We start from the raw sequence: 15,878 nt of genomic DNA on the forward strand, positions 1-15,878 counted from the left end.
CCCTCCTGGTTGTAACATTCTGACTGTGTGAAATGAATTAAAAATAGATGCCCAAGGAGACAGCTGGCCAAAAGGCATCCAGACAGTAATTTCAAAGGGCTTCCACACTTCTAAATGATTGTGTCACCAATGATCAGTGAAGTTTTGAGGTCCCGTTTTTCGTTTTTGTTTTAATTTTGTCTTTCTTCTATTCTGTAGTAAAATGTGAAATATGTAACTATCTCAGACTAAAATAAGAGTTACAGGATTTTAACTTCACAGCAGGCTTTAAGCAGAGAGATTGAATTCTCTAAATTCAAATTTAGATGCCTAAAATAAAAACCAGCATCATCAGGGTAGGCATATGTAACAGATTAGTAATTTATTCAAGCATTGTGAATTTTGAGTGAAGGAATGTTTTTAAAGTGTGTATTTCTTTTCCAACCAGTGTTTTAATTGAAAGTGTTCTTTATCTTGCACACACAGAAAGTTAACTATGGAAGGTGATGGATAGGATAATTTGACATTTCATTATGTATGTGTATATCAAAACATCAAGTTGTATACTTCACATATACACAGTGTTTAAAAAGAAAAGAAAGTGATCCACATTTCTTTTAGAGTGTGGTTCACACATGCTGTACAGTACATGTTAAAAAAAAGTGTTCTGGGGCCGGGCGCACTGGCTCACGCCTGTAATCTCAACATTTTGGGAGGCCGAGGTGTAGATCACTTGAGGTCAGGAGTTTGAGACCAGCCTGGCCAATATGGTGAAACCTCGTCTCTATTAAAAATATAAAAATTAGCCAGGCATGGTGGCACACGCCTGTAATCCCAGCTATTCCTAAGGCTGAGGTGGGAGAATCTCTTGAACCAGGAGGTGGAGGTCGCAGTGAGCCAAGATTGCGCCACTGCACTCCAGCCTCAGCAACAGAGTGAGATTCCACCTCAAAAAATAAAAAATAAAAAATAAATAAATAAAAGCATTCTGTGAAAAAGTACCCAGTTACCATCAATCAATCTTTATTTAGGGGACCCTAATTATCTCACTCCTACATTGTAATGATGTCACACGGTGAAATATGTAACTGCAGTGTCAACAGACTAAAATAACAACCGTGGGATTTTGACTTACCAGCAGGCTCTGAGTAAACTGTGATATAAACAGACTGCAGTATCTTGCAGGAAAAGAAGATCCATTTTAATATTTCTATTTGGAAGAGATACTTAGTTTTCCAGCTCTTTAAAATGAAGAACCTGGCCAGATGCGGTGGCTCACGCCTGTAATCCCAGCACTTTGGTAGGCCGAAGTGGGCTGATCACGAGATCAGGAGATTGAGACCATCCTGGCTAACACGGTGAAACCCCGTCTCTACTAAAAATACAAAAAATTAACTGGGTGTGGTGGCACTTGCCTGTAGTCCCAGCTACTTGGGAGGCTAAGATAGGAGAATTGCTTGAACGTGGGAGGTGGAGGTTGCAGTGAGCTGAGATCGCACCACTGCGCTCCAGCATGGGCCACAGTGCAAGACTCCGTCTCAAATAAATACATAGATACCTATATACATAAATAGATAAAATGAAGAATCTGATTGCAAATATTTGAAATAAAGACTTGCTCCAAACCAGGGTATATTAAGACTACAAGTGTAGCTGAGAACCTGATGACAAAATCATCTGCCCACAATGGTATGTCTTGTCAAGGGGGAAGTCAGAACCAGATCCGAGGTCTCCTGACTTTCAGTCTAGTATCTTTCGGCTACCTCTTCTGTTGCATCAGTTTCTGCTTGAGTCTAGATGCCTTCTGGTAAAGAGCTTAGACTTTGCCTTGCGGTTTAGCCTGCATAGCACTTCCCACCTCCCACCACATTCCTTTTCTGCTACCTTCTTGTTGACTATCTCTTCGCCTTCAAGTCAGTTTCCTTTTGTTTCCCATGAGCCACACCATCATTGGACACCATGCTTCAGCCTCCTCTTGAGGTTCTGCTGTGGTTTCAGGACCCAGCCTCTTCTTCTCCCTAAGAAGAATGTAACAGTCAGACCAAAGCACAGGTGGAAGTTAATCAAGAATGTAAGGCTGGAAGTCAGAATGGGGAAGACCAACGTTCTGGTGAGGAATCAAGTACACTGTTGAGCTGAATGCATAGTTTGGACCCAGCAATTTTTTATGTTTTTATTTTTTATTTTATTTTTATTTTTGAGATGGACTTTCGCTCTTGTCGCCCAGGCTGGAGTGCAAAGGCGCGATCTCGGCTTACTGCAGCCTCCGCCTCCTGGGTTCAAGCATTTCTCCTGCCAGCCTCCCGAGTAGCTGGGACTACAGGCATGTACCACCATGCCCAGATAATTTTTGTATTTTTAGTAGAGATGGGGTTTCACCATGTTGACCAGGATGGTCTTGATCTCTTGACCTCATGATCCACCTGCCTCGGCATCCCAAAGTGCTGGGATTATAGGCATGAGCCACCTCACCCGGCCTATTTTTTTATTTTTTTGAGATGGAGACTCGCTCTGTAGCCCCGGCTGGAGTATAGTGGTGCAATCGCAGCTCACTGCAACCCGCCTCCTGGGTTCAAGTGATTCTCCTGCCTCAGTCTCCCAAGTAGCTGGGATTACAGGCACACACAAGTACCCCTTGTAGTTTTTTTGTAGTTTTAGTAGGCTAATTTTTTGTAGTTTTAGTAGAGATAGGGTTCCATCGTGTTAGCCAGGATGGTCTCAATCTCCTGACCTCATGAGCCACTGCTCCCAGCATAGACCAAGCTATTTTTAAACTATCTATAAATGTAATCTTTTTGGGCCTCTGCTTATCCTCTCTAACGTATAGGAATTGAACAAAAAGACCTTTAGGATTCCATTCAGCTCTAAAATCCTATGACTTCTGAAGCTTTTTTGTTGTTGTTAGTCATTCAGCAAAATGGTTTGTTTAGGGTCTTCCATGGACTCTGTACTTGAGGGTTCTGTGGAGCACATAAGAGAAAGTGGTTGTAATCTACTTGGGAAGATAAAATTAACAGAAGCCGCTAGAGAGCAAAACAAACACTGTAGAGTCTAAGTGAAGCATGAACTGTAAATGGAGTAGGAGTTGGGAGGCAGAAATCCCCGGGCATCAGAAAAGAGACAGCCATGGTTGCTTGGGTTGGGCGATGCATGATTGATAGAGAATTCAGACAATATTTGAATACAGTATTTTGAATCTTCTGGGTTCTACAGATTCTCTTCTACTTTTCATCTAGAAATTCTGAGTTTATCTGTTGCCATTATTTGAGGGTCCTCGTAGCCCAGGTGGCAGTTACTTGGGGGGAGGGACTTTTTCTTCTTCTCTTATATGCAAAATGTGTCTGTCTGTGACTGAAGAGATTCCCTGGCCAAGAGCAAAGCTGACATTTTACTGGTCCCAAGGTGGAGATTGAACCAATTATTTCAATTCCTATTTTGTATGTCCTTGGCAACCAGAGTTAGAGAGTTAAAAAAGGAAGGAAAGCACGATCTGTAGGAAGCATAAAACCAGCTCCTCAGCCTCCTCCATGAAAAGAGAAGAAATATGTCTGAGCCACCTCTCCAAGTGAGAACATTCTTAACAGCACTAGAAAAGATAGCAAGTGCCAAGAAGAAGGGAGAAACCTATCCCAATTTTGAAAGCTGACAGAGGGTAAATGGGATAAAGCAAGTGAGACATTCACATATGCTCTTTCTCTTCCTCTCTTAATAACCCCCTTCTCTGCCACATATACCCACATTAGTCTTCCTTTCCTCACTGAAATATACACAGGCGCTGATGCTCAGAAAAGGACCTCGACTCCAATATATAAAGATACTCACATTGTACTGACACATCCATAAGGATATTCATACTCACAATCACGTTCTTTCAATTCAGTAAAGAGAGATACCTGTAACATGCTCTATAATTACTCTACTGGAAATGCCAAGATGAATAAGGCTTAGTTGCTGTCCCAAATAGCATGATAATAAACCAGAAAAAAAAAAGAAATAGAAAATAACAATAAATAAATAAATTAAATAAACCTGTACCAATAAATATTCAAGTGAAACCCCAGAGGCATACACACACACATTTCTAATCCTACAGACATGTACGTACTTGTACGCCCACTGGTATGTATCCACACTGAAATAGAAAAACAGAACTGGGCCAGGCTTGGTGGCTCATGCCAGTAATCCTAGCACTTTGTAAGGCCAGGGAAGGCGGATCACCTGAGGTCAGGAGTTCGAAACCAGCCTGGCCAACATGGTGAAAACCTGTCTCTACTAAAAATACAAAAATTAGCTGGGCGTGGTAGCACATGCCTGTGATCCCAGTTACTCAGGAGGCTGAGGCAAAAGAATCACTTGAACCCAGGAGGTGGAGGTTGCAGTGAGCTGAGATCACACCACTGTACTCTAGCCTGGGCAACAGAGCGAGACTCCATCTCAAAAAAAGAAAAAAAAAGAAATAAAAACAACATTGATCATTCATCTATTTTGTAAATTCTCATATCATTAATATTGAAACATTTCAGATGGGGGAGTTTCATGTTCCTGTTTTTTTGTTTTTTTCATCTTTCAAATTCTAAAATTGATTTATCTTTATAATTCAATTTTTATTTATTTATTTTTATTTTATTTATTTACTTATTTTTTGAGTTGGAGTTTCACTCTCGTTACCCAGGCTGGAGTGCAATGGCACGATCTTGGCTCACCACAACCTCCGCCTCCTGAGTTCAAGCAATTCTCCTTCTTCAGCCTCCTGAGTAGCTGGGATTACAGGCTTGCACCACCATGCCCAGCTAATTTTATATTTTTAGTAGAGATGGGGTTTCTCCATATTGATCAAGCTGGTCTCGAACTCCTGACCTCAGGTGATCTGCCTGCCTCGGCCTTCCAGCGTTCTGGGATTACAGGCGTAAGCCACCATGCCTGGCTATAATTCCATTTTGAAAATTTATTTCCCTTTAAAAAATGACCCCTAGTCCTTCTCTCCCTCTCTCCCTTCCCCTCCCCCTCCCCCTCCTTTTTCTGAGACAGGATCTGGCTCTGTCTTCCAGATTAGAAGTAGTGATGTGATCATAGCTCACTACAGTCTCAACTTCCTGGTTTCAAGCGATCCTCCCACTTTAGCCTCAGCTGGGACTATAGGGACATACCACCATGCCCAGCTAATTTTTGTAGAGCTGGAGTCCCGCCATGTTTCCCAGGCTGCTCTCAAACTCCCGAGCTCAAATGATCAGCTGCCTCAGCCTCCCAAAGTGCTGGGATTACAGGCGTGAGCCACTGCACCCAGCGTTATTACTTCTTTAATGTGAATTATTCCACGTGTAGAAACGGAAAGAAAAAAAAAAAAGAGAACTTGTCTAGGATAAAAATACATAACCTCAGGAGTAAAATCTGTCTTTTTATATTCAGTTGTTAAAATGAATGTTTATTCACAGATCCTGTAATGATGTCTTTCTTGTAATGGGTATTACAAGATATATGAAATTACCATATTTTTTTTTCCTTATTGTAGGTATTTGAAGAAAGAAGAGCCCTGCTTGGAAAATGGGTAAACATTTAAAATACACTATTTTTGCATTATGTTATGTTTTCTGTTTTCATCTTTCAGGCTGCTATTAAAAAATTAGGCTGGGCTGGGCGTGGTGGTGTATGCCTATAGGCCCAACACTTTGGGAGGCCAAGGCGGGCGGATCACAAGGTCAAGAGATCAAGACTATCCCAGCCAACATGGTGAAACCTCATCTCTACTAAAAATAGAAAAATTAGCTGGGCGTGGCAGCACGCGCCCGTAGTCCCAGCTACTTGGGAGGCTGAGGCAGGAGAATTGCTTGGACCCAGGAGGCAGAGGTTGCAGTGAGCCAAGATTGCACCACTGCACAGCAGCCTGGTGACAGAGTGAGACTCCATCTCAAAAAAAAAAAAAAAAAAAAAATCAAACTGGGTGGCTTATAAATAACAGACATTTTTTACTCAACTTAGATGGAAGGAAAAAAACCCAGACATTTATTTTTCACGGTTCCCGAGGCTTAGGAAGCTCAAGATCAAGGTGCTGGCAGATTCAGTGTCTGCTGAGGCCTCTCTTCATAGACAGCCACCTCCTCACTGTGGCCTCACATGGCAGAAGAGGGGGAATGAGTTATCTGGGGTCTCCTTTATAAGGATGATACATGACCTAATCGCTTTGCAAAGGCCCACCTCCTAATCCCATCACACTGGGGGTTGAGATTTCAACATGAATTTGGGGGTGACATAAACATTCAGTTTGTAGCATTACCACAGAGCCCTGAGAATTCAGCTTGGATTTAAAGGAGGGCTTCCTCATTTCCTGAGAAGCATGACAGGGGCTTTCTGTAGTTATCAGTTAGGATTTGGTCAGGAAAACAGAAATCATATCTTAATTTAACAGACATAAGTAAATGAAAAGTATTGGTTAAGCAAATACTGAAGAACAGAAGAGACAAGGGAATGATGAGGTTCCAGGGAGATTGAACTGTGGGAATTAGCTACCACCAGCTTTCCTTGTTACTAAGGAGCTCAGAGGGAAGACCTTCAGCTCTATAGGGAACCCAGATTTCCATAGAATAAAGTAGATGACATCATAGCCAGCTGGTTCTGATACAGCTGATGAAGCATGGTTCTGGGTTTATGAAAAAGAAAAGCTGGACCTTGGAATTAATGGCCACTATCACGATGAAGAGTTAGGTGAGCCTGAGTGGAACAGCAGCCAAATAGGAGTAAGTTTCTCCTCCCTCAGTTTCCCTCTAGCACCTTCCTCCTCATTGGCAGCATTTATCACGGAGCCAGCTGTCAAAGGAGAAATATGGTGATAGAGATCCTTTTTTTTTTATTTTTGGAGACAGAGTTTCACTCTTGTTTCCCAGACTGGAGTGCAATGGTGTGATTTCCCAACACTCCAACCTCCTCCACCTCCCAGGTTCAAGCGACTCTCTCGTCAGTCTCCTGAGTAGCTGGGATTACAGGTGCCCACCACCATGCCCAACTAATTTGTTGTATTTTTAGTAGAGACAGGGTTTCACCATGTTGGCCAGGCTGCTCTCGGACTCTTGACCTCAGGTGATCCACCCCCCTCAACCTCCCAAAGTGCTGGGATTATAGGTGTGAGCCACTGTGCCTGGCCCAAGGGATTCTGCCTTCTATGCTCACAAAGTAGAGCATAGAAAGGTGGATTTGGGCCAGGTGCAATGGCTCACAGCTGTAATTCCAGTACTTTGGGAGGCTGAGGCAGGAGGAAAGCTTAAGGCCAGGAATTTGAGACTAGCCTGGGCAACATAGCAAGATCCCATCTCTACAAAAATAATAATTAAAAAAATTAGCCAGGTGTGGTGGTGCATGCCTATAGTCCCAGCTTCTTGGGATGTGTGAGGCAGGAGGATTGCTTGAGCCCATAGGTTCAAGGCTGTAGGGAGCTGTGGCACTGTGTGCCCCCAGCCTAGGCAAGACCATGTCTCGAAACAAATAAACCCCGAAATAGAAAGATGAATTTGGATCTGCGGGACGATAGCTTAGTAACAGCACAGTTCACCTATTTGGCTACTCAGCATTCGTATATACCCTTATATAGATCCTGAAACTTCCATACCAGAACTGTAACAACATTGTGTTTTTACTTAACAAGATACAACTATCCTTCATCAAAAACCAGGACTTTCTCATCTGTTCCTCAAAAGGAGGGACACAAAGTCTCAATGGCCATCCCTGGGTGATGATCAAAATATCCATCTCTGGACATTTTTTTTTTTTTTTAGATTCTCTCTTTTCTTCAAGAGAATAATCTATGAAGGCAGGGCTGGCTTCTATCCTGTTTTTTCATTGTTTATTACTTGATGCTTATCAGGCATTAACAGATATTTTCTAAATCAGTAAACAATGCTGTCTTGTTTTTCTCCTTTGCCTAAACAAACTTACTCCTTAAAATCATGATGTCATATGGTAGCCCATGTACCCCTTCAAAACCCAAATGAACTGGGCTTAAGGGAGATATTACAAATTTATCCTTATTTACATTTGTGTCTCCATTTTAATTTGTAGATTTTTTTGTTTGTTTGTGTGTTTCATGGACAAGAAAGTAACATAAGAAATGCAAGAAAGAAAGAAAGAGAGAAAGACAGAAAGAGGAAGGGGAGGGGAGGGGAGGGAAGAAGGGAGAAATAGAGATACCAGTGTTTTTACTTAGCATTACTTGGGATTTTCACTGTAGGCATCAAGTACTGTCTTAGCTTTAAAGTTTAATCTAGTATTAGAAGTAAAGTTATTTTTAAAAAAAGAATCTAGACAGTGAGAGATAAAATGTAATGTGAACTGTTCAATGATAGACAGTCTGGAAGTATTTTTGTATTTGGCCATAGAATTTGGCAGTTTTGTTCATTTATTTGCACATGGTTCTGTCTAATGTTCCATACAACACAAAATAATTAAGAGAAATAAAAAAGCTCTTCTACTTTGCTGTTTCATGCTACTACTTAATCCCTTTTCTTTTCAGTCTTTTCTGCCCTTCAATCCCAAGGCAACTGCAGCCAGGTGCGGTGGCTCACGCCTGTAATCCCAGCACTTTGGGAGGCCAAGGCAGGTGGATCACCTGAGGTCAGGAGTTTGAGACCAGCCTGGCCAACGTGGTGAAATTCTTTCTGTACTAAAAATACTACAGTTAGCTGGGCGTGGTAGTGCACCTGTAATCCCAGCTACTCGGGAGTCTAAGGCAAGAGAATCGCTTGAACCTGGGAGTTGGAGGTTGCAGTGAGACTAGACTGTGCCATTGCACTCCAGCCTGGGTAATGAGAGATAAACTCCATCTCAAAAATAAATAAATAAATAAATAAAAGGCGATTGCCTCCCAAACAGAGAGAAAACACCACGGGAGAAGTAAAAAGAGAAAGTATCTTAGATTTTTCTCTCCACTTCTGCTCTGTTGCTAATAAAAATAATAGTAATATAATAACACATTTTAATAAGGTAGATGGCATCACTTTTAACTTGCTGGAAACAGCCATAATCAGAGTTAGAATTCAAAAGAGAAACAAGGAAAACTATTTTGCAAATTGCATGATAGAAAAATGATCACTATCTAGGATATATAAAGAATTCCTACAAGTCCGTAAGAAAAATACAAATATCCCTGCAGAATAATGGGCCAATATAAGAATGAGGAATATTTTTAAAATGAAAAATAAGCATATACAATATGCTCAGTTTCACCAAAATCAGAGAAATGCAAATGAAAACTGAAATTCTCAAGCCTCACTCCCCTCTCTTCCTTGCCTATATGGCAAAAATGGAAGAGCCGGATAATATCCCCTGTAAGGAAGGATTCACTGGGAAGCAGGAAGATACTTTTAAAGTCACTTGGAAGGAATGTAAAATGGCAAAGACCTTTTAAAGATAATTTGACATAATCTATTTTTTTTTTTTTTTTGAGACGGAGTTTTGCTCTTGTTACCCAGGCTGGAGTGCAATGGCACGATCTCGGCTCACCGCAACCTCCGCCTCCTGGGTTCAGGCAATTCTCCTGCTTCAGCCTCCTGAGTAGCTGGGATTACAGGCACACGCCACCATGCCCAGCTAATTTTTTGTATTTTTAGTAGAGACGGAGTTTCACCATGTTGACCAGGATGGTCTTGATCTCTTGACCTCGTGATCCACCCACCTTGGCCTCCCAAAGTGCTGGGATTACAGGCTTGAGTCACTGCGCCCGGCCTTGACATAATCTATTAAAATTTTAAATGCATAGACCCTTTGAGCCTCTATTTATATATACTAGGGAAATATTCATTCAGAACATGAAAAAACATGAAAAAGCATGTGCCAAGATATTGCTTCTCTTTCTTTTGTTTCTTTCTTCCTATTGGAAAGGTATCAGTAGTAATGGTATCTGGAGTAAATTGAGTAAATAGAAAACACGATATTCATCCTACCGTGACTGAATGAAAGACGGTATGCTCTGAAGTTCCTTCCATATCAGGACATGTGTGGCTACATTTGGTTTATTTTTTAAACTGCTACATAGTATTCCCTGGGATGAGTATACTCTAATTTATTTCACTGCTTCCAAATTGATGGAGATGTGTCTGTGTGAATGTATAGAAATGCATGAACGTCTCCCAGGCATGGCAGTGCTTACCTTGAGTCTCAGCTAATTCAGAGAATAAAGCAGGAGAATTGCTTGAGACCAGAAGCTTGAAGCTATTGTGCGTGATGATCATGCTTGTGAATAGCTATTGCACTCCAGCCTGGGCAACATAGCAAGACCTTGTCTCTAAAAACAATTATTTTTTATTTGAGAAAAAGGAAATGCATGAACATCAAACTTTTCTGAACGATAGTTATCTCTGGGAGACGAAGTGAGATTTGATGGGGAGCAGTTGTTAAAGAAGCTTTTCATTTTTTCTTCCATTGGTGCCTGTTTGAAACTTCTTTTTTTGGAGACAGAGTAGCCAAGAGTTGAGTGCAGTGGTGTGATCTTGGTTCACTGCAACTTCCATCTCCTGGGCTCACTCAACTTCATCACCTCAGCTTCCTAAGTTCTGGGACTACAGGCATACGCCAGCATGCCCAGCTTTTTTTTAAAGACAGGGTCTCGCTATGTTGCCCAGGCTAGTCTTGGTCTTGAACTGCTGGGCTCAGGCAGCCCTTCCGGCTTGGCTTCCCAAAGTGCTAGGACTACAGGTGTGAGCCACCTCGCCCAGCCCTGTTTGAAACTTTTAAGACAAAAACATATTTACACTTCGTGAAATTAAATTTTTGATAATAGGACTCAGAAACTCAACCAGAAGAGATCATATAACCAATAAGCTGACAGAAGCAAGCCTCCCTCTATATCCCCCTCCCACCCACTTTTTGCCATTCAATGTGAGGTGGGTGGAACCTTCTCACTTCCAGAAACAGCAGCAAGAATCCTTGTAACAGCTACTCTAAAAATAGGATGGGCACAGTTATATTGAGTCAAGAAAGCCTTATAAAAAGACATCCATCAGGAATGAATCGTGAGGCAAGGTACCATACACAATGCTAGAATAGGAGAATAATGGTCCTGACTGTCCCCCAATCTCATACATGAGGTCCCTGGCTACTAGGTTAGGGGTATTTTTGCTTGAGAGGTGACGCAAGAGCTGTGGGAGATAATTGAATTTCTATACAGTTAACTCTTCCATGGATTATCTACTTTTTGGATTATTTCTAGCACCTTCTAAATCCTAAAGGGATTTCCCCCTACCTTTCAGCATTCTTCTGAGTCATCTCCCAATCGTCTTCAGTTGGTAGGAGTTCAAGGAATGTAAGTTAGTTTTCTATTAGCCTAAACAAACACAATTAGAAAGGAAAATCCCTTGAGGCAAAGTACACCTATCAAAACCAAACAAATTACCTCTGACCATTGTAATCAGGGAAATAAATGAGGAACCAATGTAATTATCTTTTTAATCTCTAGAGACAGTGTTTTAACGTTTTCTTTTATAGATTTCTTCAGTATTTTATAATCCTAATGTTCTTTTATATTCATCTTAAATTACACATCCTGCAGCCTGAGCCGGTTCTCTTTGCGGGCAGCGGGAAAGTAGTGAGCTAACCTCATTTATTCTAAATGCACTTTCCATCCTTGTCAATGTACAAACATGGTAATTTTATGCGCATATCTTTTTTTGTAGTGACTTATCCCACATACATATTATTTTTAACATCACTATGGCGTTTTCTAATAGCAGCTGCTGTGTCTACAATGAGTCATGCACTCTATTAGGAATTTTATTCATGTATTATTCTACTTAATCCTCTCAAACCACCCTACAATGTAGATGTAATTGTTTTTCATGTGTAAATGAGGAAATCGAGGCTGACATATTTCTGATGAGTAAAAGAACTCATAGAATATGGGGAGTGAGACACCAAATCGTCTTATTCCAAAACCACCGTCAACCCATAATGTCCTGCTTTCCCCTATCATGTGGATATATTATGGTTTAGCTGATGCCCTACTGTTAGTCATTTTGAGTTATCTCTGATTTTGTGGCAGTCATAATATCTTATGAAAATTTTTTTGTAACCTTATTCATCCTGGGTCTCATGTAGCTCAGCCCCACCAGATTCACCTAGCACTGCCCAAACGTAATTTTAGAATGAATTCCAGGCCGATGTGGTGGCACATGCCTGTAGTCCCAGCTACTCAGGAGGCTGAGGTGGGAGGATCCCCTGGGGTCAGGAGATTGAGGCTGTAGTGAGCTAGGATTGCACCACTGTACTCCAACCTAGGTGACAGGACAAGACCCTTTCTCTAAAAAAACAAAATGAAATAAAAAATACATAAAACGAATTTCAATCCAAAGAAAAATCTCAAGAGATCCAGTTCAGAACTCCTAGCCATACTCCTCCCATCTTCCTCCTCTCCCCAGTTCTCCCACACTGACTGCTGCAGAGGCTACCATCGCCTCTGGGAGCCCCTCGAGTCCTGTCAGGGCAACCTTCCAGCTGTTGTTCCTCTCTCTCCTCTCACTTTCCTTTTGACTATTTTATTGATCAATTCAGCTTCTAGGCCCAGTTTCCCTGGCCTTAGCCATTCTGGCCTGGTTTCTTTCTCCTCATTCTCCTAAGAAACCCCTCCGAAAGAGCTGGGAAAGAAGTCTGCTTTTATGGGGGTTGGAGATATGGCTTGTGTAGAAATAGGGCAAGGAGAAGTCAGGGAACACTCACACATGAGTCAGTTTTATTCCTGTGGTCTTTACAGTTAAAGTTTTGTTTTTGTTTTTGATTTCATTTTAGAGTCCTCCTCCTTCCCACTGGAATGACAGTCTTTAAAGTGAGATTTGTGGATCATTGAATAAATCTATAAAAATGGATAGTTTTAATTAGGAAATATTGGTACTGTTAAATTTTTTTTTTTAGAAGGAGGTTTTGCTCTTGTTGCCCAGGCTGGAGTGCAATGGTGCGATCTTGGTTCACTGCAACCTCCACCTCCTGGGTTCAAGCAATTCTCCTGCCTCAGCCTCCCAAGTAACTGGGATTATAGGTGTGTATCACCACACCTGGCTAATTTTTTATTTTTAGTAGAGATGGGGTTTTGCCATGTTGGTCAGGCTGGTCTCGAACTCCTGACCTCAGGTGATCCACTGCCTCGGGCTCCCAAAGTGCTGTGATTACAGGTGTGAGCCACAGTGCCTCTACTGTAAAAATGTATGGAGAGCCATTGTTTTGGACTGAGCTCCTATACCAGGCCCCAACAGACCAAACCAAACCAGAATAGAGGCACTCCGACATAATCAAATGGAACTTTAAAAAGGGCCAATTTAAATTAAAAATGAAAAACAGAACCCAAAACCCCCTAAACAGGAGATTCAGAGCAACCAATCAGAAGGGCCCAGCTTATCTGAGCCGGCATTACAAAGTTCCCTCTCTTTTAATCTTATAAGGAAAATAATTCTGAAACAACCAATTATCTGCCTTTTGTTCCTTATTTCTCCTTTTTTTTTTTTTTTTTCTTGAAGCAGGGTCTCTCTCTGTTGGCCAGGCTGCAGTGCAATGGCGTGACCACTGCACACGGGCTCAAATAGTTCTCCCACCTCAGCCTCCCAAGTAGCTGGGACCACAAGCATACACCACCATGCCTAGCTAACTTTTAATTTTTTTGTACAGATGGCATGTTGCTCAGGCTGGTTTTGAATTTCGGGGCTCAAGGGATTCTCCTGCCTCTGTCTCCCAAAGTGCTGAGGTTACAGGCATGAGCCATCACACCGGGACTTTTTCTGCTTTCTTCAATCCTTTTCTGCCCCTGAAGCCAACCAACCTCCTCTGCTCAGCTCTTATCTGTTCTTCAGGAATCGCTAATAAAAGCCAATTAGATCTTTAAACTCAATTTGTTGGAATTTTGTTTTTTAACAGTACTAATTTAAAAAATATCAGATTTACCCTTGAGAAGCCAAAAAGAAAAAAACCATCAAACAAAATTTACAAATATATTGTATAACTGTAATGGAATTAACTTGTTTTAAGGCTTGCACAAAATAAATTTTTGCTTTAAATGCCTTTTTAGGTAGTCAGTGTATTTTATGATTACAGCTAAAAGTCATTATAAAATTCTGTTTATAGCCAGGTGTGGTGGCTCACGCCTGTCATCCTAGCACTTTGGGAGGCCAAGAAAGGCAGATCACAAGGTCAGGAGTTCAAGACCAGCCTGGCCAACATGACAAAACCCTGTCTCTACTAAAAACATGAAAATTAGCTGGGCACGATGGTGCTCGCCTGTAATTCCACCTACTGAGGCAGGAGAATTGCTTGAACCAGGAGGCGGAGGTTGTAGTGAGCTGAGATCACACCACTGCACTCTAGCCTGGGTGACAGAGCTAAAAAAAAATTCTGTTTCTAATAACTGTAGTGAGTATCTGTGTGTGAAATTCAGTCATATACAAAAATACAACCAGCTCAAACTTCCCTATTTTCTCTTCCCCAATGGGCCAGGGAGGAAAAGAGAGATGTAGACTTCCAGTAAAGTGGCTCACTGAGCCGGCAGGTGTTCTACCCTTCCTTTCTTTTGGTTTTGGCCAGTCCCAAGCTGCTCGTCCTTGGTCATTCCCTGATTTGGGGTGTTGTTCAGGGGAATCTCTGAGGAAAATTGTGAAGTCGCCAATTGTTGCACTCACTTCCTCTCTTCAAGTCCTGCTTATCAGCACATCTTCTCCCATCATGTCAGTTGTTTACACACTAGTGAGAATTTACCCTGATATATTTTCCTTCTGAGGGATATTTGCATGTGATACTTTATCCGATTGTGAATACAAGGGTTTGTTTCAGGTCCTGCTATTTTAAGCACTGATGGGATAATGTAGAGACTATTTGTGAGGGGAGGAGCTGTGTGTTGTTTTTTTTGGAATTGTCTTTTATAAGCAGATATATTCTTAGTTTATGAATATGGCCATCTCCCAATTTACTGTTCATAGGTGACTGCAAGGTTTTTGTTTGTTTGTTTGTTTTTTTTACACAGAGTCTCGCTCTGTCACCCAGGCTAAAGAGCAGTGGCATGATCTCCGCTCACTGCAGCCTCCACCTCCCAGGTTCAAGCAATTCTCGTGCCTCAACCTCCTGAGTAGGTGGGATTACAGGCGTCTGCCACTATATCCAGCTAATTTTTGCATCTTTAGAGACTGGGTTTCACCGTGTTGCTCAGGCTGGTCTCAAACTCCTGACCCAAGTGATCCACCCGCCTCAGCCTCCCAAAGTGCTGGGATTACAGGCGTGAGCCACTGTGCCCGGCCAGTGACTGCAAGTTTTGAGGTCACACGCACTTCTGTGTGCACACTTAGGTCATGCACATGCTCCCATATACATGTGAGAGAAGACAGGAGGATGGCAAAGCATGGAGTTTGCTGATGAGGGAAATAAATACTTGATTTGCACTAGCAATAAACTACTAAACTCCCTTTGTATACCCTTCTCATCTCTCACTCGTAATGAATCTGCTATCAGACTAAACCTGGAGCTTTTTACATTTTGTTTGGTTTTGTGTTTTCAGTTTGACAAGTGGACAGACTCTCAAAGAAGAAGAATCCTCACGGGCCTGTTGGAGCGCTGCTCGCTGTCCCAGCAAAAGTTCTGCTGTCGAAAGCTTCAGGAGAAAATTCCAGCAGAAGCCCTGGACTTTACGACCAAGCTTCCAAGGGTGTTATCTTTATACATCTTTTCTTTCCTGGACCCCCGAAGCCTTTGTCGTTGTGCACAGGTAAAGGCAAGGAAGGGGCATGTGGTGTTTTGTGAGGACAGCCTTAGGAAACTTGAAACTCGAAGAAGTTAAAGGGAATCACACACATACACACACAAACACAACACATACATGCATACATACGAACACACACAAATACGCATACATACGAACACACTCAAATACACATACACAAACACACATATAC

At 41.8% G+C, this 15,878-nt stretch overlaps 1 protein-coding gene across 17 annotated transcripts in view; it reads left to right on the forward strand.

The window, feature by feature from the left end:
- FBXO16 (F-box protein 16) overlaps positions 1 to 15,878 on the forward strand; it is a 67,217-nt gene that overhangs the window by 13,798 nt on the left and 37,541 nt on the right. For all 17 annotated transcript variants that reach the window (XM_078347142.1, XM_054243700.2, XM_078347144.1 and 14 more), the window contains 2 exons: positions 5,489 to 5,524; positions 15,485 to 15,691. In XM_078347142.1, coding sequence (XP_078203268.1) covers positions 5,489 to 5,524; positions 15,485 to 15,691 — 243 coding nt within the window. The remainder of the gene's footprint in view (positions 1 to 5,488; positions 5,525 to 15,484; positions 15,692 to 15,878) is intronic.

Source organism: Callithrix jacchus, chromosome 13 (assembly GCF_049354715.1).
Source record: "Callithrix jacchus isolate 240 chromosome 13, calJac240_pri, whole genome shotgun sequence".
Classification (NCBI taxonomy): domain Eukaryota; kingdom Metazoa; phylum Chordata; class Mammalia; order Primates; family Cebidae; genus Callithrix; species Callithrix jacchus.